At 45.2% G+C, this 27,479-nt stretch overlaps 1 protein-coding gene and 1 pseudogene across 1 annotated transcript in view; one reads left to right on the top strand and one right to left on the bottom strand.

Annotated features, from left to right (window-relative positions):
• Positions 1–5,636: 5,636 nt before the first annotated feature.
• The window catches only part of CDH8 (cadherin 8), a 130,030-nt gene continuing 108,187 nt past the window's right edge, over positions 5,637–27,479 (bottom strand). Inside the window, exons 9-10 of the mRNA XM_087827418.1 lie at positions 7,648–7,899; positions 5,637–6,777 (exon numbers count right to left, since the gene is read on the bottom strand). Of these exons, the coding sequence (XP_087683544.1) occupies positions 6,284–6,777; positions 7,648–7,899 (746 nt within the window). The 3' untranslated portion in view covers positions 5,637–6,283. The remainder of the gene's footprint in view (positions 6,778–7,647; positions 7,900–27,479) is intronic.
• On the top strand, positions 14,058–14,950 carry LOC148091047 (SAP domain-containing ribonucleoprotein-like; annotated as a pseudogene).

The raw sequence follows: 27,479 nt of genomic DNA, 5'->3' as shown, positions 1-27,479 counted from the left end.
CCCTCCCTCCCTCCCTCCCTCCCTCCCTCCCTCCCTCCCTCTCTCTAAGAGCAATTAAAAAAAAAAAAAGACTATGTACCCTGTTGCAGGCTATAGGAGGAGACGTCTGAAAGGAGACCTTTCAAAGGTTAGCCTAGAAGCACAGAAACAAGGCAGAGATAAGCCTTTTACTAAAGATATTACATGCCTGGGGCATGACTACCCATCATGACCTGGCCAGTTAGGAATTCATGGTCAGATCACCCTGTGAGGTTACCCCTTTACGTCCACAGCATCCTGTGTCATTCCTCCTAGCAACCCTTCTTCTGTCATCTGTGGCTAATAATAAAGATAACTATTACCATTAATAAGGATTCTCACAAGAGGTGATACTTACATTCAAGATGAGAGTCAGAATGTCGGGTAACTCAAGTTAGGGAAACAGCACCACAGACACCGATTCCTCCAGCAAATGCCCACTGGCCTTGAGATGCAGGTGATACTTCCCTAAGTAAAGGAGCAGGAGCACACACACTCTTACAGCATCCTGACCCTGGTTGTGAGCCAGAAGACCCGAGTTCGATTCCTGCCTCTCTCACTTATGGGATGTGTAATTTAACTATGGAAAATTCATTAAGACATCTCTGAACATTATTTTTTTTCATCCACAAAACATGCTACAATTTAGGTGACCCTATGTGGGCTGTATGAGCACCCACTCTCTGGATCTTTCTGAATGTTTGAAAAGGTGTCCTTCATCTATAAACACGGTGCTTTTTATGATTTTCCCCACTTAGCGTTGGGTGTTTGCAAAGCTCTGGTTTCTATTGTGCCCATTCTTCAGTTCCCATCTCTTTTGTAAACTCCATGAAGGCTTCTTGGGTCTTGGGTCTTCCCATTTGCAGTCACTTACGTCCCTCCTCGGTTCTTCTAAGTCACTAAAGACAACTTAGCTTCTATTTCTTGTCATTACAAGCCTCACATTATAATCACAGAGTGTTGTTTAGTCACAAGTTATGGGACTTTTGTGTCAGACATACCTAAGTTTAAACCTAGATGGGATACTGTTTATAAGACCGTTGACAAAGACTGTTTCAACAATTAGTTTTAGATGAGATTCATTAGCTCCATTTTATAAATCAAGGAAATAGGTTTGGAGATGCCATCTCATCGAATCTTTCCATATCACTTTATAGACTAATTCCTGAGCTGGTTAATGCTCGATATATGTAGGAGACACAATTGTTTCCTTTTAGATAATTCATCAAGTCAGGGGAATTTTAAGTTGCATGAGCCCCTGATACTAGAATTGGGTCAAAAATACTCAGACTAGAGTATCTTTAATATCAAGAGTATATTCATGTAAAAGACAGCATACCACGTGATATGTAAAAGTGTGTTGACTAAGAAGAAAGTAATAAAAATAAATGTCTGCTTATGATAGAATCTCTGTCATCTACAATCAGAAAGAACAGTGATTCGCTGACAATAGATGCAACGCTGTCTGGCCAGCTGAGTCACTATGCAAAGAAACTTTGTATGGCAAATAAAACAGTACTGTCATTGAGAAAAATAAATAAGTTGAAAACTACCCCCTGCAAAATACATTCTATAATTATTTTCTCCACAAAGACACAAGGAGAACATAAAAACATCGAAGTCCAGTTTCACAATGTGATGCATTTAATTCTAATCCCGGGTATCATGAGCAATTATTTTGTTCTCAAATAGAAACCTGCATGTAAAACCGTTTGCCCTCAATCCAGTGTCTTTCGAATTCAAGGTTAGAGTCAGAAAAACAAAACACCGGCATTCCAAGTTTTGGGTAGCGTGTGAGATTGTGAGACAAAAAATTACAAATATAAATGAATGCCTGGTGACTTAATTAGGTCTGTGTGTGTGTGTCTATAGAGAGATGTGTGGTGTACATATATACGTGGGGGTTTTTTTCCCCCAGTGTTGATATTCCTGTTTAAATTGTGCATTTATATAGCTTTTGTAGTGATGCCCACTGTTACCTTATCTTTTTGACCGACAATAATGGGATTTCAGTCATGCTCAGCCTTTCCTACAGTGCCAGTGATGGGAATTTTTGAAACCTCATTACTGCCTGCACTGCCCTGATCTCAGATGGAACTTTCAATCAAAAAGGCAATCAGAAGGTTATACATTCGTGAGATTCCCTGCAAAGCCAGTGATCGCGTAATACAACTTGTTGGAAGGGCCTACTTGCCTCCAGTCCTTATGTGGCTATAAAAAATAATTGGCTACTTAGCTCTCAGCACCCGCGTTTCCTTCTCCAAAATACAGCGTAGCCCAGAACTCTATTGAGACTCAGTGTGAAATCTGGCTGCTCCTAGGAGATTTCCAGGTCTCATGCAGAGACTTGTCTTACTTTAAGCATCTGATTAAACAAACTCACCCAAAGACACATTTGGCTCTTCCTGAGCATTCTTGTTTCACTGCTGAAGCCAGTGAATCTAAGTTTCCTTTTATTTTGTATAAACAGAAACACTTGCCCACACATTTTCCCCCAGCATTTTCACTGTAAAGTTCATATCCTAGAAGTCACAATTCTGCAGGGAAAGGTTAACACTTGAATTTAATTTCCAGCATATTTTAAACATCTTAGTATAAATTCTTTTTAATCTTAAAACCACTGTATACTCATCAAAGATTATTATGAAGAATGGGCTCTTTCCCTGGCCAGCTTGGCTCAGTGGTTAGAGCTTCGGCCCGTGGACTGAAGGGTCGCGGGTTTGATTCCTGCCAAGGGCACGCACCTGGGTTGCAGGCTCGATCCCCGGCCCCAGTCGGGGCTCATGCTGGAGGCGACCAATCGATGTCTCTCTCACATCAATATTCTCCCCCCCTCTCATGTAGGGGTGTTTAAAAGACATTTTTGTAATTTGATTTGATCAATTAGTGGACAGGATCGAGGCTACATTGATCCCATGTGATGTCCAGTCACCTCGGATGATCACCCATCTCCCCAGACTGGTGCCCCAAATTGTGAGGTAGGGAGGGGGGATCATTTTGCCTCACTTGGCTCCAACTCGATGGCTCTTCTCCATTTCGCAGAGAACCCTTGGGCAGAGAGAAGTTTCAAGACCCGAGAAGGGGTAGCAGTTGGGACATAGTAAAAACCTGTAGACCCACTAAAATGCCTGTGGATTGAATAGGCATGTAATTTGAAAAATACCAGACGTGTACACGCAGGACATGGCAGTATCTTGCTGCAACAGAAAACAATGCAGAGACAAAAATAGTCAACTGCGATAGTTACAAATATCTATTATTTAAAGAGTTGAACATTGGGAACCCCAGGGAGCTCTCTCGGTTGAGGAAATCCCAGAAGTCTGTCGCTAAAATGGAAAGTAGTTAAGTCAAGGGTGTGTGTGTGTGTTTGTTCGTTCGTTCGTTCCTTGGACCTTTATTTAAATTCAGGGTACTCTAAAAGTACAGTTCCGCCCTAGTATAAACATAGTATTATTACTTGATTCTATATGATCACACTTTAAATGGGTGTGTAAGCACAAAGGGCTAGCATGGTGATGGTGAAAAAATTTTTTTAGAGGAGCAAGAGATCCACACTTGCCTACTGTCTTCATGGGCAAAGTGGATTTTGAGCTGAGGTTTGGGCGGCTGGTGTACCAGACATTATGTCCTGCCCGAGAAGACGACCGTGTAGCAACTATCCTGTTGCTTTTCAGGATTGTGGGATATGGATTTTATATCCCTCAGATCTGTGTGATTTCTGTTGAACATGCTTATGCACTTGTAATCCATGGCACTTCCCTGAGCAGTATAGTAGCAACGCGTCTGGTGTGCAAGAGGTAAGTAAAGAAATAATCTCACCTTGGTTTAGATTGTGTAAGACAGAGTATTGCTACTCATGCTACTGCTCATAATCTACGCTCACCTACATGCTTGTTTCAGACGCTGTTCCAAGTCCTGGTGTATTTTGAAGTCATTTTGGGCCATCACTCTGACCTCTGAAACAGTTCAACAGCTGTAGTGATAAAAAGGGCAAACTCTGAATGATTCTCGGCAACAAAAACTCAGCAAGGCCTCTGTTAAGTCCCTGGATAGCTGTAAATCCTAAGTACAGTGGCACTTCGGTTTTCGAATGTAACCCGTTCCAGAGACCGAGTTCTGGAACGTTCGAAAACCGAGGGATCCACAGCCGACAGCTAGGCCTCGGGATCTTGCCCTCAGTGGAAGCCGTGGGGCATGTTCCACTTCCGAGGCAGGTTCGAAAACCGAGGCACCGCTGCATAATCTTCAAATATTTTGTTCGTATCATAGTAGAAGCAGCCTCCAGACATTGGTACCTTCGGTTTTCTAGCCAAAGTCATGCTCTCCTCAGGCAGCCCCAGCCAGCGCCTGAGGGCAGGGAAACTACTGCCGATTTTTGACCCAGGAGAGACCATAATATTTCCCTGTCTGAAAACTGCCCCTGCTCAATCCTGCTTCCTCTGATTTATTTGACTCCTAACCCTGCTCCAGCGCCTGCTTCCAGAAGCCCGTTGTCACAGCTGGACTAGCCTGTCCGTACCCCGTGTTCCTTTAATGTCCCTGCTGTGTGATCGTTGCCGAGCCGTCTCAGTTCCTTGTTTCTTTACGTAGAGGGTGATTCTTGCTATAATTTAGTCGGATGGTCTAGAATTCTACTCTGTTAGCAGGTCTTCATCTGATTGGGGAAAAGAAGAGTGAAGACAACAAAGGTATTTATAAAAATATATTTCACAAAGTAGGAAACAATACAGGAGTTTCTCTGAATACAATACATGGAGTAAATAAACAATATTGCATTAAAGCAAAGTAGAAAATTAAAATGATCTGCATGTCGTAGTTCGGTTTGTATCATACATTTTCTACTCCTAAATGTCAGGTTTGCGTTACAAATCGAATATGCTCACATCTTCTAGGGCTGTTCGCTTTTGGACTCTAAGATGTTCCGTGTATCGCCGCGAGGGTCAGGGAGAGAAGTGCTAAAAACGGAAGCAGTAAAATTATGTACAAATCGGTTCCTGCTCAGAAACGTGGGGAGGGGCAACGTGGAGCATGTTGATTGGGCAGGGCATGGCGTACGTATCTAAAAGTCTAGAGCTGAAATATTCACAGGAATCAATATACTTTCAGATGTTTGTGCTTGTAGTAAAAACACCAAATACTAGGATTATGAACAAAATAGAAAACAGTCCAAAAGTTTCTCTGGGAAAATGCTGTTCCTGCCATCACCGGTCACAATAACACTTTCTACACTAAAAGAGACTATTAGCTCCCTTTTCATAATATTGCCTGCCATACTCATCTCATCAAAATGTACATGAATTAAACATTCATTGTGTGTGTGTATATATATATATATATATTTATATAAAACAATCTAAAGGATTATTAATGGATATAATTTAGCTTTTTCCCCATATAGTCCCTTAATCTATAGATTACCAACCTTAATAAATAAAAGCATTAATGGACATCAATAAAATATTTATTTCGAGGATTAAACAAATAAAACCATCTGTCTCTTACGTGGTCCACTGTGACACATAGTTTATCTCTGTGTCCTTGTGGAGCTAGATGAAGTGGAGAGAGAGAGTAATCCTGCTTCTAAAAACCAAGCCTGTTCGATGGGATCCCTCTCCTCCCACCACTGCGTTGGCAACCCCCACCTTGGAATGGATTACGGACGTGTGAATATTTTAAGGCTCGACACAATATTTAAAGATGCTATTCAGTCTCCGATGAGTGGGGCCAACAGCTATGTACAATGTGTGGTCACCGTACCGTGTCATCTAGGAGGCCATCCCAAACTCCCATAAGTCAGAACGTACAGCCGACCAAGTATTGCTTTATCACGTGTGGCGGGATCCTTATTGGTGAAGGGGGGAAAAAACCACTCCCGTTTATAAAAATCCTTGCAGGAGACACATCTCAGCAGCAAATTCCTTGCAGGTCCGTTTTTCTAAGAAAGCACCTTTTAATTTGGATTTTTTTTCCTTTAAGCACTAGCCAGGATCCCAATCTTTGCCTGTGGCGGTCACATAAATATCAAATATCCAGAGACTTCTAGACACTCCACATAGTTTAATTCACACTCCACAAGATTTATAACCTCCTAACATATACTTTTTATTATCAATTTTTTGGTTCAACATTAAAATGTAGTTGAGTTTATAGATGGTTGGTGCTAAACTTGCCTCTAAAACAAATAGCCACATTGGTTGTATCTAAGGGGAGTGACCCTAGAATATTACAGAATGCTCAGTTCCACCGATCTGCTGATAATCCGCTGTCAAGTTTCTTTGTCGCTTTCGCCGACGGAGTAAAGTTCGCCCAGTCTCTTAAAGCGGGGACCCCAGTCACTGAGGTAGTCGAAATTCTGGTCTGAGTCTGAGGCGGCGGACTCCAGGGAGCTGAGGGAGCCGGCCACGGACCCCCGGCCCTCGTAGCCGTAGATCTGGATGGAGTCATAGGGCGGGGCCGTGGGGTCGTTGTCCGCCTCGTGGAGCCGCACGTTTATAAACTCGTCCACGTCGACGCCGTTGGGAACTGGAGCCAGCCCCTGCCGTGGCATAAACTGCAGGTCGGGCTTAATATCCTTGCGGGGCAAGAACCCGTTGATTCCATCCGGGTTTTGCAAAGTTGCAATATCAAAGGCCTCCGTGTCTTCCTCCCCGCCTCCTTCGTCGTCGTAGCGAATGATGTTTTCTCGGACGTCTTCGTCATCTTTGATAATCAGTGGCTCATTTTTATGTCGCCGCAGAGTTACAAACAGCACCACGATGACTGTAGGACAAAAAGTAACAATTAGCCAAGCTCACGTGGAATGTTATGAGCTAAGCCGCCATGCAGTTTCAGAGAGAGGGTCATTATGTTAAAATTTAGGAGAGTAGAGCTTTAATAATGGTGCCTTGGGGATTGACCACCTTCCTGAAGGATGTTCGTTTACTGCGTTTTGAGTGAATACTATTTGATTTTAATATCAGGAAATATATCTCAGGAAGACAATGTAATTTTGAAGAAAATATATTTTGTTTGCTTATTTTTTTAAAAAAAATAGGTTTTTATTGATTTTTGAGAGGGAGAGGGATGGATAGAAACAAGGAGAGAGAAACATTGATCAGCTGCCTCCTGCAGGCCCTCTACTGGGGATCGAGCCCACAACCTGGGCGTGTGCCCTGACTCGAAAGGGTGACCTCCTGGTTCAAGAGTCTGTGCTCAACCACGGAGCCACACCAGCCAGGCTGTTTTTTTTCTCTCTCTTAACTTTATGATTGGATGGAATCAGCAACCTGATCTATAAAACTGGATAAAAGAGTATTTTGGTCACATGTGAGCTCTTTATTGCAGCAAGTGGGTGGACATCAGACCTGGAGGTCGTCTTTGTGATAGATGCTGTTATAACCACCATTAAGCTATTTTTTCACTGGTGATGGGATTGAAAAGGCACCAAACAGTCCCCTCCAATTGGACATTTACTATCCCAACCCTTTTTCCCTTCACTTCCTCTTAGTGACCTCAAAGCTAGAAGTACAAGAGCGTTCCTCTTTCAAAAGACTTGGTGATGCCCAGCTTGGTCAGGGTTTGCTGTCCTTATTTACTGTCATTTATGAACCAGAAAAATGGTGACCATTAGGCTATGAAGGAAATACGCACCTAGCAGCAAAATGATGCATGCTAGTATGGCAATTAAGGCGCCCATGCTGAGGCCGATCGGAAGGACGTAAGCTTCAACGTTGCACGACTGGACCACACCGTCACTGCTGCAGCCACAGACCCGGATGGTGAGCGTGCTGGTGCTGCTCAGGGGGGGGTTCCCGCTGTCGCTGATGATGATTGGTAAAAGGTAGACTTCTTGCTTCTGACGGTTGAATCCATTATGTTTTGCCAAAATACTGAGGGAATTATCTGGAAAAAATGAAAATCACAATTGTTTACATCATTTTAAAAACAGCGGCCAAAATAACACTTGTTTCTCTAGTTCATAAGATCCTGTGTGAGCGTCAAGACCGCCCCAACTCCACTGGACCACTCGCTCTTTGCCCCGCCCCTCTTCCCATTGTCCCACTTGGCATGGACCACACCCTCCACACCCTAACAGGTCCAACGGATGTGGCCCCATGATAAACGAATGGAGTTTTACCATCACCTTGTAAATGCAAAATACTTATTTTATTAAAAACAAAAACCCTGTCCTTGAAGACACCAATTACCAAGTCCCATAAATAAGTTTAATTCTCTCTCATCCTATTAATGCACAATTGGCTGGACAGATCTCACCACATTTGAAAGACACGTTTGAGAAGCTCTGTTAAATGATAGACTACATGACAATATGGCGAACAAAACAGTGCACCTTGTGGACTCCCACAGGTAACTAGAAGTCATGCATGCCCCAGAGCATTTATACTAAGATAGTACAGGCCTCTTTACTGCGGCCTATTGGAGATAGGCCACATATATTGGAATGCTGTAGAGAAGACCTGCAGTGGTCACACAGGTAAGAACAAAATGAGACGTCATGGAGAAAGTGTTCCAATCTGCACGTGTCGATTAATTACATGGAGGTACGTATTGGTTATCTGAAGCAACACTTATGGACATTTAAGCAACAGTTGAGGTTATACTTCAGTTCAAAGTAAAACTGGACAGTGAGAAGCAATTGGCCCCATGTTAGCTCTACCGTTCTCAAAATGTCACCCCCAAATGATACTTTTTCTTGTCTTTAGCCCTATCTATCTCACAAACTATAACCATATTATATATGTTTATCATTAATCTATTTTCTCATTTCGATGAATGTCTTTCATTATCTATTTAAATTAGGAATACAATGATCTCACACTGGTTTTCCCACCAAAAGCAAGCAAACATGATTCTGGTAAGTGTATGCAATGTGTTTTGGGCAAAAGGATTATTTCAGTTGGAATTTCTTTTCAAATATTGGCAAATTTTCTGACCCTGAAACATTTGGCTATGTCATTTTGCATAGGAAAGCAAGGATTCCAAACCATTGCTCTCCAACTCCTGGTCATCAGTATTGTTTCCAGAATACTCAAATTCATGAAGAGAGAATCTACTCAAATGACTTCAGGTAAATGTTTTAAGTCCTCTGTAGCGTATAGTACTATACCCAGATTCCAAAACATGAGCCATTCCCTAAAGCAGATGCATCAATTACATTTATTGTTTTCTTTAAGGTATAAATGGCCCTATAATGCCTTACTGCCTTACTATTAAGCAGTCAGACAGAAAAATACATTCTTAGTTAACACTTTTTCTAAATTTCTTCGGGTTGTGCTTCATTGTTTATTAATTTGAAGGGGGGGTTCTAATGGAGTAAAACAGTGATATAACACATAATCCAGTAACCTTCATTTCCATGACCTAGAAGGAAATACCACTAGGCTAAAAGTAGAAGAGCCTTATCTCGAAACCGATACAGAATATATAGCTGTGTTAAATTTTCAGAAAGTGGGTGACAAGTTTAGGTACAGTTAATTAGTGCAGGGAACATCTGTGGGTGATATCATATACCACAGTTCAAAACAGACAGTGGGAACTGTTCTTCAAGGTGCAATTAATACAATTATAAGGAGGCTTTTTTCCTTTTTGCGGTTGACATTATTTATAGAAGAAACTGTCTTTGTATATTGATAGTTAAGACAATCTATGATGATAATTCAGAAAGTGTATATTGCTCTTACAGAACGAAGCTATATCCTTTATTGCATAGAGAAAATTGGCGGGTCCAACCCTAAACTCATATCAGCACATTTTGAATTTGTGTACTTAAAATACTTCTATTTGAATCTACATGTGGCAAATATCTCGTATGAAGTTCTGGTTTGTTTCTTTAAAACATCATCTTTGGGGCACTCTGTTATTCTAATTGTGCATTGATACCATGCTTTCTATGCATCAAATCTTTATAATAAATTTTGAGGTTTTACCCTATCGGGTTCTTCAAGAGTATCTTGGCTATTCTGGTTCATTTGCTAATCCCTAACAAATATCAAGATGATCAAGTTCCATGAAAAGTCCTGTATTAAAATATAAATGAATTTGGAAAGAATCGATTTCTTTATGGTTTTCAGTCTTCTATATTAAGATTGTAGTTTTATTATGTTCTTTAATTCACATCAATACAATGTTATAATTTTAGCTACAGGAGATTTTTACATCTTCTGTTGGATTTATTTTGCTCTAGTAAATATAACCTTTTAAAAATTATATTTTCAAATCATTGTTGCTGTATCAAGTGTTATCGATTTTAATTCTACTGATCTTCTAAACCTTCCTTTTTACTTATAAAAATATATCTCATCGTAGAATTCCTCTTCATGGCAGTTTGAGGAACACCAAGGAACTGTTCCCCAGTGAAACTGGTGAGAATTCTAAAAGGAAAGCTATTTAGCATCTCTGGAAATGGTCGAGCAGCAAACGAAGAGACATTTCCTCAGGAAACTCAACTAGAGCTCGGTAAGAATGGTGAGACTGTGGTGTGTGAAGCAGCACCCACTTCCTCCTCCCTTCTCCCAGCTATTAGATGCAAACTCCACCCCAAACTGCTTCAGCCAAAACCCAGGCTTCCTCTCCCCACAGCCAGCAGTTGGAGGGCTACCCTGACGGGAGAGGAAGGACGTCAACAGTTCCCACCCTGCTCCTAGCTACCTGTTGCTAAAACTAAATTTTGAGTTAGTGTGGCCATGAGGTGGGGCTCCTTTCTCCTCACAGCCCCACTGGGAACATAAGGGAGGGATACAGGGCCTCAGCTACACTGGCCCTGGCACGGCAGGCAGTTAGACAGACGTGAGCAGAGCAAGGCTGAAGGTCAGCAGGGCTGAAAGCCCTGGGTGCCTAGCGAAGGACACCTGTAGGGTGGGACCTGTCGCCAGGGTCACCTTTCCTCCCTTAGCATATCATTGGAGCCCCTGACCTTTCCTTCCCAGAGGCCTCGGGTGTATTTCAGCTCCAGGCCCACAAAAGCAGACAAGTGACACCAGGGCTGACCTCAGGACCAGGTGCATTGCATAATGACCCCCAGCCCAGGCGCTGACCAATCAATCAGTGGCGACCTGGACCCTGAAAGGACACACCAGGAAAGCTGCTGAATATTCTATTGAGATCTGCCCCTGGGAGCGCCCCTAAAATCTCCACCTTTACAACCCTTAGGACAGAGGACCCAGCTCGGTCTCACTCCCAGGAGAACACTCTCACCTTTTCCCTCCCCCCAGGAGCATTACCACTACCCGCCTCACTCCCAAGCTCCAAGGGCCCTTCCTTTGCCTCTATAACTTATTTCCTAAACCCATTTCTTCTAAAAATGACTGCTTGTGCGATTTTCCAAATAAACTTTCTCTTATACTTTGAGGCAACTTGGCTCTGAACTCTTTTCTAGCCAGAACTCGAGCACCAGGGTTGCTGAGCCCAGGTCGGGTCTGACCCCACGTGCCCAACACCTGGCGCCCTTCCCGCTGCTCACAACATCTCCACGACTCTCATCCTTGATGTTTCTCTCTCCCCCCCTTCTCTCTGAAAGCAATAAAGACATATTTGTTAAAAAAATGGAGAAAACTTGTCTCTAGCAGAAATGCCTTACAAAAAACACTAAAAGGAGTTCTTCAGACAAAGCAAAAAGCCCAAGATGCTAATTAAGAATAAAGAGCTTCCTGAAAAGTAATTATGTAGTTATGAAAGAGAATATAAATGCAGTTTTATCATTTTCTTAACTCTTTTAAAAACCAATCATATAAAACAAGATATACATAATATATTGTTGAGCATAAAATATCTAGAAATTCCATAGTAATTGGTGCATAGTCCAATATCCCACTTTCAATGACTAAAGCAATGGGGCAGGAGAAAGATGAAAAGACATGAAAAACAGTATAAATCGACTATACCTAACAGATGTCTACAGAACACTCCACCCAATAAATATTCTTTTCAAGTACACATGGAACATTCTGCAGTGTAGACCACGAGCTAGGCTATAAAATAAACTTCCATAAATTTAAAAGAATAGAAATAATATAAAGCATGTTCTCTGACCATGTGAAATAAATTTCTATAGTGATAAAATTTTGGAAACAAATATGTGGAAGTTAACATATTTTTAAATTAATGTGTCAAAGGAGAGATCAAAAGGGAAATTAGAAAATATTGTGAGACAAGATAAATGAAAATACCAAAACTCTCAATATCAGAGATGTTGCTACAGCGGTACTTAGAGGGAAACTTAAAGCTTTAAATGCCTATATTAATATTATCTTACTATATTCAAAATTGTATTAATGTTCTAGTAAGTTGTGGTAGACATCTAGGGAAAACACCTTTTGACTTTCAACATTAAGATGATTGATGGTGTTTATTGAATGGCACATTTATTTTTTAATCCTCACTTGAGGATATGTTTTTATTGGTTCTCCCCACACCACTCCATTTCCCCACCGCCCGCGCACTCGGACTGGGAATCAAACCTGCAACCCTTTTGGTAATCGGGACAACGCTCCAGCCAGCTGAGCAACCGGCCAGGCCTGAAAGACACTTTTAAAATTAAGTTTTCCTTTATTTTATTTGCTTTCCAGTGACTCAAAGGAAAGAGGGAGTCACATAAAGGACAGCAGCTTCGCTGTTCCCTACCTCTAACCCTAGCTTCGACTGTATTATTGAATTATTTTAAAAGCTGCTTTTCAGTCATTCATATTTTCATGCCTTTCCACTTTCTATCACCTTATTATCTGTGCATCTTAACCTGTTTAACCTTACGGCTTTGGCCCCTGCTTATTGTATTTATAGCACTGGTTTTTTTCTTTTTGAGCATAGCAAACTAAAGAGCATATCCTGAGAATAATTTGCTAGAGAAAACGCAGCCACGTTCTAAAACTGCAAAATATGAGTAAAAAGATGAAATGATCATTGAAAGCCCGTAGATATATGCATCATAATTTTAAAAATATATTCAAATTGAGTAAATAACAAGTGTTTGACAAAAGACAGGAGAATATGCTCCAAGACCTATTTACAAGGAGAACCAAAAGCATTGATATTGCGGGGGGGGGGGGGGGGCACATCCAGATGTACAGACTAATATCCAGCTGTTGCCCACCTGGTGCGTTGTATGGCATCGAGGTAGAAACATCTCTTAACCTGATCATCTGGTTCTCTGATACTCTAAATGGGTGAAATAGTTAAATACCTATTCCCTTTTAGAGAAGTTCCTGTTTTCTAATCTTTGTGAAATGTTTTCCCCATGAGCATTATGCCAAAGGAGGTGAATGACTCCATTTTCAGAAACCGGCTTCATGCTCCACACCCATGGGTTTCTGTGTATGACTGACTAGGAAAGGGAAGTTTTGTTTGTTTAAAAGTGTTTTTATTTCAGAGAGGGGAAAGGAGAGAGAAACATGAATGATGAGAGTCACTGACCGGCTGCCTCCTGCACGCCCCCTGCTGGGGATGGAGCCCGCAACCCGGGCATGTGCCCTGACCAGGAATCAAATCACCTTCTGGTTCGTAGGTCGATGCTCAACCTCTGAGCCACACCAGCTGGGCTGGAAGGAAGGACCTTGATGGACAATTAAAGTGGACTAACAGTACCAGGCACTCGTCTAATGACAGTGTTTCTGAAGTAATGGGATCCTTGACTCCCTTACTCCTTGGCTGAGTAACACAAAGCATGCACCGAATAAATGACCCAGGGCAGACCAGATGAACAGGAGGGGCACAGGCCTGCCTAGTTCCAAGTGCACAGCCTTGTTTCATTTCGGACAGCACGCTGCAGTTACATTATGTACGAATTTCCTTTCAGAGTCTGACAACAGATTATGGAAGAAAAACATTTACTTACAGTTTTAGTTTTCTTCATTTTGTTTCTCGAGAGCACCTGTTAGAATTTTCATGGAGGTTGCTAGAGGCTGTACCAAATGTAGCCTTAAAATTAACCTCTGTGAGAGGGGTGACAAGAAGGCGGCCGAGACGGTGGAGCTCCGTACGCGAAAGGGCACGTCTTGGCCTTCTGGGGGTCACAGATAGCTTTGAAACTCTGATGAAAGAGAGGGGACATGGAGGTGCTGAGGAGACTGCCCAATGAGCCCGAGACCTGCCCGGCGCTGGGAACTGGGAGCCAGTGCGGGGGCTGAGGTCTCATTGACCAAAGGCCATGCTTGCTGAACATAGCAGGGATGTCTTGCTCGTGGTTGGGAGACCAAGGAACTAAAACAGGATCCCAGCAGCAGGCTCCAGGCCTGTCTTGAGGAGCATGCTGAAGGGGAGGCAATGAAGAAGATGTACCGAGACGAAGCAGAGGCGGGAGAACCGCCTGCCAAAGAGGAAGACCCCCCCCCCCCCCCCCCCCCCCCCGATAAAACTGTTGATGATGTGGCAGCAGAAAGGAAAGCGGGAAAGTTAGGTCTGAGCTAGCAGAGACCGAGGCGCAGGCAGAGAGCCGAGCCCTTCCACGCGCCCGTGAGCCTGGAGAGGGAGAAAGCTGCCGGGCAGCTAGGCTGGGGATCTCTTCAGCTCCACCAAAGGCCTGCCATCGGGCACCAAGCCTGTGGTGAACGCGGAGGCAAGCTAAAGGAAAGAACGTTTGAATGTCTCTTCAATCTTCAGGGAGTCTGAAGATGACCAGAAGCTGTAAAGGTGGAAGGAGCGACTTGGAATTGTCCCGGGTTCAGCTGGGACAGGAACCGCAAAGGATACAGAGGCAAAGGAGAGGCAACGAGCAGAGCAGAGCGCTTTGGGGTGCCTGATGAGGAACCCTTGCTGCTTTCTGTTCTCCGGTGGTTTCCATCTCTCTGACTCTTGGTCACATACAGGCCGAAACCCACAGTCCTGTGCCCAGGGCCTGCCTCTCAGTGGACGAGCATGCACCCCGGGCCCATCCGTGAGCCACAGCAGCAGTATGACTTACTGCTCTTCCAACTTTAAGATTGTTGTGTTGTTTTGCTTTTAATAAAAAAAACAAAAAAAAACCACAAAATAAAATAGAAAAAAAGCCTCAGAATTTTTATGCAATGATTTTGACATTATAGAGACAGACAGATACTATTCAATAAAACGTGTGCGTTATCTCACCGGGTTGTAACCCCCTTGAGGGAGACCAGCCTTAGTCACAGTTCCATCCCAGACTCCAGCACAGGGCTTGGTCCAGAGCAAAGAGCCTCATAGCAACACTGGGCACGTTGCTTAGCCCACTTTTATTTGGAAGGCTTTCCGTTTTAAGGCACTGAACACCTAACCGATTCATTAAAAGCTTGCTGAGTACACTTGGAACTTTTATTACAGATTGGAGATTTATTTCCTCCCCATGTGACTTCCCACTGTAGTCCCTGCCCAGGCGTCCAGCTTTCCTCCCTGCTAGTCTTTCTCTGTGTGTGTTCCAGCCAACCTGGCCTGTTCTGAGCCAAGGATCTTCTCTCTCCAGGGCTTTCATATTTACTTTTCCTTCTTCCTGAAATCTCTCTACCCCTCTTTAGCCTTAATTTGAATAGTTAATATTTATGCCTTTATATCTTTGCTTAATATAGCTTCTTTGTGCATAATTTCCTTCACAAGTCGTCCCCCATCTCCCCGGATAGATTAGTTATGTAATCTTATAAAATCCTTTATTTTTCATCACAACTCTTATTACAAAGAAATGATATAGCAATGAGGCTACGACAGACACCAGGGATACAGAAATAAAGTAGGGAACTTCTAAGTAACAAACAACCAATTTTAGATGCATAATGAGTGTTCAGCCAATTTTTTTGCTGAATAAATGACTAGATCACCAGTAGCCGTATTTTGTGGGACTTGATTATCTCTCTCATGTTATTTTGAACCACATATAATTCTGACAGAATAAGTCATTTAGGAAGTTCAATTTCAGGCTATTGGAAACACCGTATATAGCCTGGGTCCTATATGCAAATTTAAGAGAGAAATGTTGATAGTTTCCAAGTGTTTCTCTAGGCATGCCTCATATCATGTAACATGAGCAATAAGCTGAGGATGATTAGATCCAAACAGAGAAGGCTCAGAGAGCAAAAACTTGTTCTAAAATAACTGAAAAGCCATCATATTAAAGAGGTGCACAGTAGCTCTCTCCTGAGCTGAAACTGGATGACGTACATCCAGAGGTGGGGGACACAGAGTCTGCATAAATACCTCCCATGGTTAGTCTAGAAGGAATTTCTTCTTTGATTGTTGATACTCAGCTTTTGACTCACTTAGGGTTGGAAATCAAAGGCCGCCTTTCATACAACATTAATATCCTTATAAGAAAAATGTTCCTTTAGTAAATAAGCCAGTAAGTATTTGTTATAGATTGAATGTTTGTGCCATGCGCTCCCCCCCCCCCCCAAATAAAACTCATATGCTGAAGCCTTAACCCTCCAGTGTGGCTGTATTGGAAGACGGAGTCTCGAAGCAAATAATTTAGATTAAACGAGGCCATAAGAGTGGGATCCGACCCTATACGATTTGTGACCTTATAAGGAGAGACCCCAGAAAGCGCTCCACACACAGAGGAGGCCATCTAAATACACAGCAACTTGGTGGCCACCTGCAGGCCACCAAGACAAGAGGCTTCAGAAGGAAACATACCTTGCCCGCACCCTGGTCTTGGACTTCATCTCCAGGACTGTGGGAAATAACTGTTATTTAAGCCACCAGTCTTCAGTATTTTGTTACAGCAGCCTGAGCCAACTAAAACAGGACTGTATTCACTGGTTATCCTATACGCCTAGTCCATGAAAAACGAAAAATCTATCTAAAGAGATGGACTGTGCCTACCTGGATGGTCCTTCAAGTTTATTTGTATATTATTTTTCCCATAGACAGTCCTCCCTCTTTCTTTCCCTCTCTCCCTCCCTTCCTTCCTTACCTCCTATTACTTTGTATTTTTAATAAAAAAAGAATCATCATTGTTGTTATTATTTAAATATTCCACGTTCTTTCCACATGGTTATTTCCTTCGGATAAGAGAGAGCAGAAACACCTAACTTCTCTGTTTCGACGTAGCTCATCTGCCCGTTGCCCTGATGTAGGACTTTCACATTAGTGCAGGTCCCATTTACTTGAAATCACGGGGCTCCGGCTTTCATTCAGCCTCTTCGACGTGAGCAGGAGCAACGCGGAGCCAGAGTTAATGAAGGCACTTGCCAGACAAATATTTATGACAGAAGAGAAAAGAGGAAGAGAAGATCAGTAGATAGCATGCCTTTTCGAGGAACGTCTTCTGGCATTTGACTTGCAAATGTAATTCAAATATTCCTGATCAATTCAAATGGAATGAAAATGGCAAGAAGGTCAAAACAAAGGGAAAAATGGCTCTCTGTTCCACGGACAAGAGATTTAATTAAGTTCTTATCATTGTTGTGTCTGTTGTTTATTTATAAAAAAACAACCACCTGGCAAAGCAATAAAGATACTGAAACCCATGAGCTCTCCGCGTATTAGATTCATATACACACAGTATCCAATATCTGTAAATATGAAGCCACGTCCATAACATCCACACTTCATTTCTATACGTTTATTACCATAGACACTAAGTCTTATTGGAAACAATCAGGCCGTAATGAATTAATAAAATCTCAGACTCCGTGAAGCCAGTTTCTCCCAGCACCATTATAACTTCCTACATAATTCATTGAAAGTGTACCAACCACTAAACCTGCAACCAGCAACCGTATATGCGGAGCCACCTAATGAGATCATTTGTCACTCTTTTCCCGTTTTTCCCTCATTAGGTTGCCCACCTGCCACCTGCTGCCAGGAATCTCAATGTTTCCCTGAGTGTGAACCCACTACCAGATCTCCTAATATTTCATTAAACCGGGTAAGTAGCCACAAACCATTGACCAAGGCTTGCTTTGGCTTTAGAGAAACAGCAACGCGTTGTTTGAGAATTCCTTTAGAAGTTTTTCGACTAACATCTAGTTTAAGGTTTAGTCAACCATTTATAAGCACACGGAACGAACTGGCATGTTCTTCACGGAAAAAGTTATCTGACTGGAGCCACGCAACACGACGTTTCCTATAAATATCGGAACGAGTGTCGCCTGGCTGAGGACACGTGCCCAGGGTAGGCTGTGCTTTGTCCTTTAGGAAACTTGGGACTCATCAAGTAACCTACGGAACTTAAGTAGCGACACGTACTGTTTCTACATTGTTAATACACAGCAATCTTCCCGGTTTGTAATAATTTGTTATGGCAGCGCCAGGAAATTAAGACAATCAGTCAATCTAATTAAATGTGTTTTACAGAGGCAGGGAAGGGCGCCCTTACTCCCACTTTATGTATGAAGAACAGGGTTTCGAAAGATCCGGTGACTTGCTCAACATTCCTCAGCAGGCAGCTAAGAATGGCAATCCTCTCCGATGTGTATTTTCCACACTCTGTCCTCTTATCAAGAGTCACCCCAGAAAACAAGGGAAAATGGATTTTACGGAGGTTGTATTAAAGCTCAAAGATAAAATAAAGGGGAGGCGTATGGAGGCAAGGAGAAAACTTAAGTGGTAGCAGTCCCTGGTAGGCAAGAGCATGGGATTTTAGAGGGATCAAAGGTATTCTTAAAATTTTAGTTATTGATTTTGGAGAGAGAAGGAAACACGGATTCGTTGTCCCACGTGTTACGCATTCATCAGCTGCTTCTTGCAGGCACCCTGACTGGAGATCGAACCCACAACCTCGCTGTACCGGGTGGGACCATGCTCTAAGCGACTGGGCTACCCAGCCAGGGCCACGGGAGCAAAGCATTTCAGTTCGACGCCCTTTCAGTCAAAGCCTTGTACCTTGGAAGTCGACAGGACACAGCGTAGCTTAGCATATCCTGGCCGAAGTGGCACAATATCCAACTTGGGGCGACTTAATCTGAACCCCTACAACAGCATGGCGTGGCATAGGCCTGAGCTAATTACCAAGACGTGGTCACTTTCGGTGCCAGGGGACGACAGGGCACAGTCACACGGCCCCAGGTCTCCCGCGCTTACCGTTCGCCTGCCCGTAACTGGCGCGCGTGCTCTCACTCCGGTGCCCTTCGGGCCTCGTGGGGGTCCCTAGTGCCCAGGGGAGCGGGTTTCTCGAGTGGGCCTGGGAGAGGGAGGGGCGGTGCTTAACCTGATCTCCATCCTATCCCAACAATACCTGCATTAGCTAACCCACGGTGCGGAAACCTATTCCCACAGCCAATTTCTACTTTGAACGGAAAATTTAGAGCCGTTATAAATAGCAACTGATCTGAAAAAGAAGTGAAAAGAATGAATTTTTTTTTTTTTAAGTGTGCAAGCTACTAAGGGCGATAGCAGCGCAGAGAAACACGGGGGCCCTTCGTAAAATTTCTTGGGAACGTTTCAGAAAACCGCCTAAAAGTGGTTAAGAAACCCCGACGCTGGAAGCTAGCCTTGTTAGGAGAGTGACTGCTCCACAACATTCCTCCTGGGGGGATGGGTCCCTCTGAGCATGTAAGACACGGGGAGTCAGAGGTGAATGCGCTCTGGGGGGCGGCTGATAAACCTGGGCTTGTTAACACACTGGATGCACAGTGCGGCCGGGACAGAGAGTAACACTTTTAAAATAGCAGTTGAATTGTAGCGTGTGTGAGAGAGATTGAAACCATTCAACACAGGGAAGGGAGAGCTAAGACCACAAGAGCGAGGAAGCGCCCCAAACAGTGTTATCTGAATAACCTGTTCCGACTTGGAGGAGGCCGAGCATCCCCGGAAGTCATCGCTTCGTTAGATGCCGCCGTCTCCCTGAACCTTTTTTATCTGCACACAGGAAAATACGTCACAACGCGAAAGACACAGCAGGGGCACAGGCCCACTCTCCGTCGCCGGCACGCAGGCCTCATCGTAACCACACCCGCGCCGAGCCGCTCCCGGGGCCCTGCCCCCGGTCAGTCCGTCGGGGCCCGTTTCCCACAAGACAGCGCCGTCCGAGGAGCGGCTTCCTGGCCACACGTCCGCCCGGCCAGCGGCCACCGAGTCGGGATGGCTTTCTGCCCCCCCCCCCCCCCACGGGAAGGTCCTGGGACGCAGGGGCGCTGTCCCCGCCACTGAGTGCATCCCCTTGCCTGTCCTACGTGTCACCCTACAGAGGTCTCCGGGGCGGGTTTCAGTCCCTCTCCGTGGAACGAGCAGGTGCGCGGTCAGCTCGCTGAGGACACAGCCGCCCATTTAAGGAGCGTCTGACCCAGAGGAAGAAAACAGCCCCGGCCCTGAGGGCTCACTCCCTAACTCTGCTCCTTGCCCCTCGGTCTCGGCGCCCACCCCCTGCGGTCCGCTGTGTCACCTGCACCTCAATTTAAATTTCCACCAACACAGACCCAGACGAGAGGAGGCCTTCAGGAGGGGGTGGCCTCTGAACTGGGCGCAGAGGAAGAGGCTGGCACGTTAGAGGCGGGGAACGGCCTCCCCCCCCCCCCGCTCCCCGCTTCTGTTCCATAGCATCTGTCCACAGCCTCTCCACGAACCTCCTTATGAACCGCTTGAATCTCACTCACCCCTCTGATTTCAAATACCAGACAGTACTCCCCCCCCCCAAAAAAGTTTAGCTCTGTGGCGCCTCCACTTCCCTACCCAGCATATCCACCTGAGAGTTCGGACCCCAAACGCAATCTGTCCATAAGGCAACGGATGCTGGTTAACCCCTACCCTGCCCCATTTCCACAAGTCTGTCTTGGCTCGGTGTCTTGCACCGTCTTGGTGGCTCTATAACTCTGTGTCTCCCCCCCCTTGTTCCAATAACCTCGCTTCTCTCTTTCCCACGTAGACAAGGCTCTCATCACCCTTCAGAAATGGGCTGAACGTTTCCTATTCCGCTGGGAAGGAGGCGACAGGAACGCACGGCCCTGGGATTTCTGGAGTATCGAATGCAGAGACGCAATGGAGGTTTTATTATAAAGTAAACGTAAAGTAAATAGTGATGTGAATTGGCTGGTTCAATACATATGTAATATATGTCAGCGCATATGAGCTAATGCGCAACAAGAAACTTAAAAATGAGAAGCAGCACCTTAAGAAGCCCAACACATACCTAGCCCTACACAGGCAGGATGCAGTGAGAGGAGCGCCCACCACGACTCTTACATTTATTATTACGTTAATGATGTTAACTATATTAGATTAACCAGAGGCTAGGCTCTGATATATCTGGTCCATCTTGACACCCCAAATTTCAAGTCCATTTAATTACCACTGTGTCTGAGCAAATAGTCACACACAGAGAAGCCAATTGTAAGAAATTTTAGGCAGTAACCCAGGTATAAGTATCTGAGCATGTTAAAAAAAAAAAAAAAAAAAGCATATCCTTAGCTATTACTCTAAATCGATGGAATACGCATTTCTGGGGATAGGCCCCGCATTTCAAATACATTTTGTTTGCATAAAAATCTGGGAAGGCCGAGAGCCACTCCAGTCCAGCCCATTTTCCCCCCGAGGTGTTAGCAGTGGTCAATGGCTCAGCCCAAGCCCTCCGAGGCACCACTGGGGCAGCGATTACGCTCTGGGTCCTATGATCCAGCAGGGGTAGCCGCTGAGAGCAATTTTCCTGCATAATTCCTTCTTTTCTGGTTTAGTGGTAAAATAGCTGCTAAAAAAAAAAAAAAAAAAAAGAGAGAGAAATGATGCGAGGAAATGTGGCATCCTACAGCTAGCTGAAGTCCGGTGCTTGTCCTTGAGTCATTTTAAAGTTTAATATGTTATATTAAAACAGCGTGGCTAAACATATGTCTTTGGGCATATATGGAAGGCGGTTGTGTAGATAAAATTGTCATTCAAGCAGTGGCCCTACCGTCCTTCCTCCCAGGTTGCTGAGAACGGCACGTGCTTGTGAGTCTTAAAATCCACACCCTTTATCATATTGGAAATAGCGCTGTTTTGGTCGTACGAAAATGACTTCAAAGGCCAAACCGATCTGCTTTTCCTCAAATTCGCCCACGTATTAACGGGTTAACATACAGATGGAGAGCGCAGAGCTGAACCGGTCGAAGGAAAATATACCTGTGTAGGCCACCCTTACGATTGAGGATCATTCAAGCTCTTTTTTTTATTGAAAATGTAATCTGATAAAATCCCCCATTGTTATAAGGCTATGGAGAAATCTGAATAAATTTTGAAGTCTTGCATGATTTCATTTTAATACTTTCTTTTAAAATAAAAAGGAGTTTTGTGGGGTTTTTTTGATGAGTCTTTTAAAATATTCTCAAGATATTTGATTTTCCAAGCTTGCCAAGGAAAAGTATGGTGTTTCCTGGCAGTGGGCAGTGATATTAAGAGCCCGGCCACCAAATTCCCTGCATTTTGGAATTATTAGAGGGATGCTGAGAAGAAAAAAAAACAGAGATGTTTAGGGAACTCTGTTGCCTTTTCAACATTCTAATTTCTGCAGAGCTTAGAGTAGGTGTAATTTCTTTAGAATGTGTATTTTCAGAATGCTTCTGAATATCATGTCAGCTAATGTTCAGGCTCTGGAATCACCCCTAATCGTGTTTGCATTCCAATTTCACTACTTACCCGGTTGCATTTTTAGATCATTTCCCCAAGGTCATAGCAGGTATTCTTATTGGGCCCAGATTACTAATCAAGGAACCGGGTGTCAGAAGGTCTTTGAGGAGTAAGCATGTTATCCCACCTAACGTGTATTTTCAGGGCCTGTGATATGCAAACCCTGTGACAAACTTAAAATAACAGTGGCTGTTATTAATCTACGTAAGGCTTTCGGTTGCCTTAGCTTTGAAATAAAGCAGAGAGCCGCGATACTTTAAGAGAGCATTTGGGTTTCATCTTTTCATACTTTACAGTGAATTTCTATTCGAAAGACTGAAGCGTGGAATAAAGAGTGAATTACGCAGCAAAACACAAAGGAAGACCTAAGACAATCTATGTTAAGAAGTCTAATAAAGACTCTTCCAGATGAACATCGAGGACGTTTTCGGAAGGGAATATGAGGTTCTTGCCGCATCCGGACCCAGTACAGAGCGGTTTCCAAGAAGATCCTGTATCTAAATCAGCGTAAACGCCCCAGGCGATGGTTCTGGTAATCCAGATCTTGATTTCAAACCCAGTCTTCATCAAAGGCACGCCCGTGTGAACTCACCCCTTCCTACATCCTCAAAAAACAGGCCGAGAGCCACTAGGAAAATAGCTGCCTTTCCAAACCAGACTCAGGAACTCTCGGAGGACACACAGATGAATGGCTCCGTCCCCACAGCTCCGGCGACTAGTGTTAGATGAGCGCACACGGTGCACAGTGTGGAAGTATCCAGAATTCTCACCCAGCTTAGCCTGGACAGCAGGAGAACTGGGTTCAAGACAGTGGCCCGGCCGTGAGGCATGGCAGAACAGGAAGGGAGGGACGAGGGGGAGGGAAGCTGGTTTGGGGGACCGAGGACAGGGAAGGGGCGTGCTCAGTGACGGTCTGACTTGGACCTCGGAGTAGATTTGGGGCACGTCGTGAACGAGTCGTCATTTCTGATGCACGCGGGGCAAGGTGAGGGGACAGGAGAGGAGGCGGTAGGTTCGGTGGCCGTGAGGCGAGGATGGCTATGATGAGTTCAAGGGGTTCAACCATAAAGAGCCAGAGTGACGGGGGGGCGGGGCTGGAGTGAAGTGATACGAAGGCGGTGAAAGGAGTTGAGGTCAAAGAAGAGACCCTGCAGGTCCGCGAAAGACGAGCACCCAGTGACCTCACTCCCGTGGAATCTGATGAACAAAACGGACTCGCCCACAAATAGAGACAGACTCACAGATACAGAGGACGGACTGCCGGCTGTCAGAGGGGAGGGGGCTGGGGGGCTGGGTGACAAAGGTGAAGGGGCTAAGCACAAAGCCGCCAAAAACCTCATAGATGCAGGCAACAGGGTGGCGATTACCAGAGGGAAAGGGGCGGGGGAGGCAGGCAGAGGAAGGTAAAGGGGGGTGAATGGTGACGGAAGGAGACCCGACTTGGGGTGCTGAGCACACCATGCAATACACAGATGATGTGTTACAGAGTCACACACCCGAAACCTATATAATCGTATGAACCAATGTCACCCCAATAAATTCAATTTTAAAAAAATCAACAAAAAAGAGATCTTATGTTTACTTTTACATAGTTTCCACAAGACTGTGTAGACCACGGAAATGTCAGTTTTCCTTTATATAAAAGGAAGATGGTCGTATCACTCCACGATACGGGGTGGGTGCACAAAGTGCGGGCACAGCCCGGGCACAGGGCACGGTGCTCCTGCTGCTGTTACGGCCGTTGCCTTTTCTGTGTTGTCCTCTCCCGTGGCGCTTGTCCCCACTACTGGGGAAGATGAGTCGCCTTACTTGGAAGACGATGGTTGGCGCGCAGGGCAGAGTCGGCGGCTCTAAATCAAAGCAGAACTTGCTCTCTCACCAGAAAATGGAACTAACTTAATCAATTACCCCCGTGCGCATCGCAGTTCAACGGTAAGTCCCTCTGAGGGCAGGGGTCCCGTCTCGAGCGACTTCGCCGTTTCTGGGATGGAAGATGAATGTTTTAGTCCACCCGGGCTATCTAATCCGGGGAAAACTGAATAAATGTGAAGTCGCCAGCCTCCCTTTATACAAGCAAAACATCTTCTCCGTGTCGGGAGATTCCTGCATCAGAGAATCTGAATTCTCAAAGCCAAAGTTAAAGCCACGTCTACGCACACAAAGATAATCTGGGTGTTTACACGATTATTCAAATAATGATCGCCCTTCACGCGAGAATGTTGCCATTTTTCTCACTCCCTTGTCATGACAGCAGGTTTTGTTGGTTTTTTTTTTAATGCCTGAATATTCATTTTTTTCAAATGTCTTAGTCACCTACTCTGCACAAGGCACCGTTCCCAGTCCTGATTGCCTCAAGTACCCGTTTGATTTTCGCCAGTGAAAACAAAGCCAAAGAGAGATTGCAAATCCACCTTCCCATGGCAATGCTCTTATTTTAAAAAAATCAGCAGTCGGTTTGTGCTCAAGTGTTGCTTTGTGAGTGCCCCTCATCTGGCTCCTTTCATCCTGGCCCCCGCCCTTTAATATGTTCAGATCAGTAGCTATGCCCGCTGCGTGACCTTCCAACCTACCTACCTCGGGCCTGTTGCCGGCTCCAGGCTTTTAAGCTCGGCAGAAAGATCACATCGTTAATGGGCATTAAAGATGCCGCGGTGAAATTGCTATCTGTGCTGGAGACGTTACTCGAGTTAAGAAAAGGAGACATTTCTAATTGGAAGACTTGCAGCTGGGAACCTGGGCAGGGAGGGGTTTGTGTCTCTTTTCGCTTATTGGAGTCAACGCATCGTAGGTTAGGCAGCGTGCGTTGGGGAGCTACAAGGACACTTCTGCATTTTGTAGGTGTCCTTTGGAGGTGTGAAGGCAGAATCTATGCTTAATGCAACGGCTGTTGAAACAAGGGGAAATAAAAATTTAACAGTGACCAGTCTTTTTTTTAAATCCTCACCTGGGGATACTTTTTCCATTGCTTTTCAGAGAGAGCGGAAGGGAGAGAGAGAAACAATGTGAGAGAGACACATCGACTGGCTGCCTCCCGCATGCTCCCCGACCGGGGCCGGGGATCCAGCCTGCAGCCGGGGTACCTGCCTTTGATTGGAATCAAACCCAGGACCCGTCCGATGCTCTAACCACTGAGCCGAGCTGGCCAGGACTATGACCAGGCAGTCTTGCCGACAGTGGGTTTTATGAAGAGTTCCCGGTAGACCAACTCCCCAGCTTCCTAACCATAGAATTGTATGCAAATTATCTAATTTCTTTTCCTTCAGTTCCATAAACTTTAAAATGGTATTGAGGAGAGAAACAGGATGGCAGCGTAGGTCACAGCTGCACCCGCCGCCTCCCGCAACCGCATCAAAATTACAACTAAAATACAGAACCACCGTCACTCAGAGCCTCCTGAAACCTGGCTGAACAGAAGCCCCACAACCAGGGAGCTGAAGGAGCTTCCAGAGGGGTAGGAGGGGCGGAGAGGCGGGCGGATGGGCTGAATCTCAGAGACGCGGCCGCGGGCCCACACCTGGTGCCGCAGATTAAACCCGGGAGGGAATCTCGGTGGTGGGGGTTTCCCGGAGGAGGGAGGGGTCCCAGCCCCACAGCAGGCCCCCAGCCCAGGGCTCCAGGGCCAGGAAGAGACGTCCCCACAACTCTGGGCTGTGAAACCAGCGGGGACTGTCGCTGAGGGACCCAGAGGCTGCGGGAGCCCCAGCAGCTCCTCCTAAGGGCCCGAGCGCGGACTCACTCGGACGCTCCCTCTGAGCCCAGCGCCGGGCAGCAGCCGGGGGACCTGGGACACTCGGGGAGGAACTAACCTGCCTGAGATCCGGGCGAGAGCTGGAGGGGCGGCTTCCTCCCAGGCAGAGGGGCTGGCAGCAGCCGTTTCTCCTGTGGCGAGTCCTCCCCGCACAGCCGGCAGGCGGGCGCCATGTTTGAATCGCCAGCACCCAACTCCCACCTCTGGCCCCGCCCCTCCCCACCTGCAGGCTCATTCAGGTCATTTCCAGGGGCTTTTCTATGCAAGTGGCCTCTCGAACCTCATGCTTAGGACTTTAACCAGCAGCGTGCTCCATACGGCTTGATAAGTGGCCCCAAGCCTGGCACTGGTGGCAGCCTGCACTGGCTCATAGCTTGGTCTCTCCTGGACACCTCCAAGCCCAGCACAAGGAGCAGCCAACTACGGTTTGCTGTGTAGCTCATGCTGGGTGGCCCTGAGCAAGGCACTGGCAGAGGCTGACTTTGCACCTCCAAGAGGCCCCAGAGACAGTGCACCTGGTGGTCAGGCTTGACCACGATGGATTACAGCCCTACCACATCCACGAGTGACACACTCAAGGGGCGCACTTGGTGAACACCAAAGCTCCACTGAAGTAAATCCTGCTCCAGAGATGTCTCCAGCACAGCAGCTCTCTGGCTGTAGTTGCACCTGGTCCTCACAGCCAATTGGCCTGGGGGTCAATTCCTCCCAGTGACACCAACAGCAGCCAAGGCTCAGCTACAACAGGACAGTGCACACAGCCCACACAGGGGAGCACCTAGAAGGCCCAGCTCAGGTGACTGGGGAGGCTGAGCCACGGGATCCTACAGGACACCTACTACACAAAGCCACTCTACAAATTCCAGGAGACACAGCAGCTCTACCTAATACATAGAAACAAACACGAGCAAGCAGCCAAAATGTGGAGGCAAAGAAACATGTCACAAAGGAAAGAACAGAAGAAATCTCTAGAAGAGGAACTAAATGAAATAGATCCAAGCAAGCTAACAGATACAGAGTTCAGAATTTTGTATGTAAGGATGTTTAAGCAGACTATTAGGGAAATAACTGAGAAAAACAATAACATAATAAAGTACCAATTGAAATGAAGCTACAAGAAACTGAAGTGAAGAATAGTTTACAGGGAATCAACAGTAGAGTAGAGGACCCTGAGAATCAAATCAGCAAATTTGAACATGAGAAAACAAAAACACCCAACCAGAAGAGCAAAAAGGAAAAAGAA

This window comes from Miniopterus natalensis, chromosome 18 (assembly GCF_054644295.1).
Source record: "Miniopterus natalensis isolate mMinNat1 chromosome 18, mMinNat1.hap1, whole genome shotgun sequence".
In the NCBI taxonomy this organism is placed as follows: Eukaryota; Metazoa; Chordata; class Mammalia; order Chiroptera; family Miniopteridae; genus Miniopterus; species Miniopterus natalensis.
The sequence above is the reverse complement of the archived record's forward strand: the minus strand, read 5'-3'. Positions and strand labels throughout refer to the sequence as shown.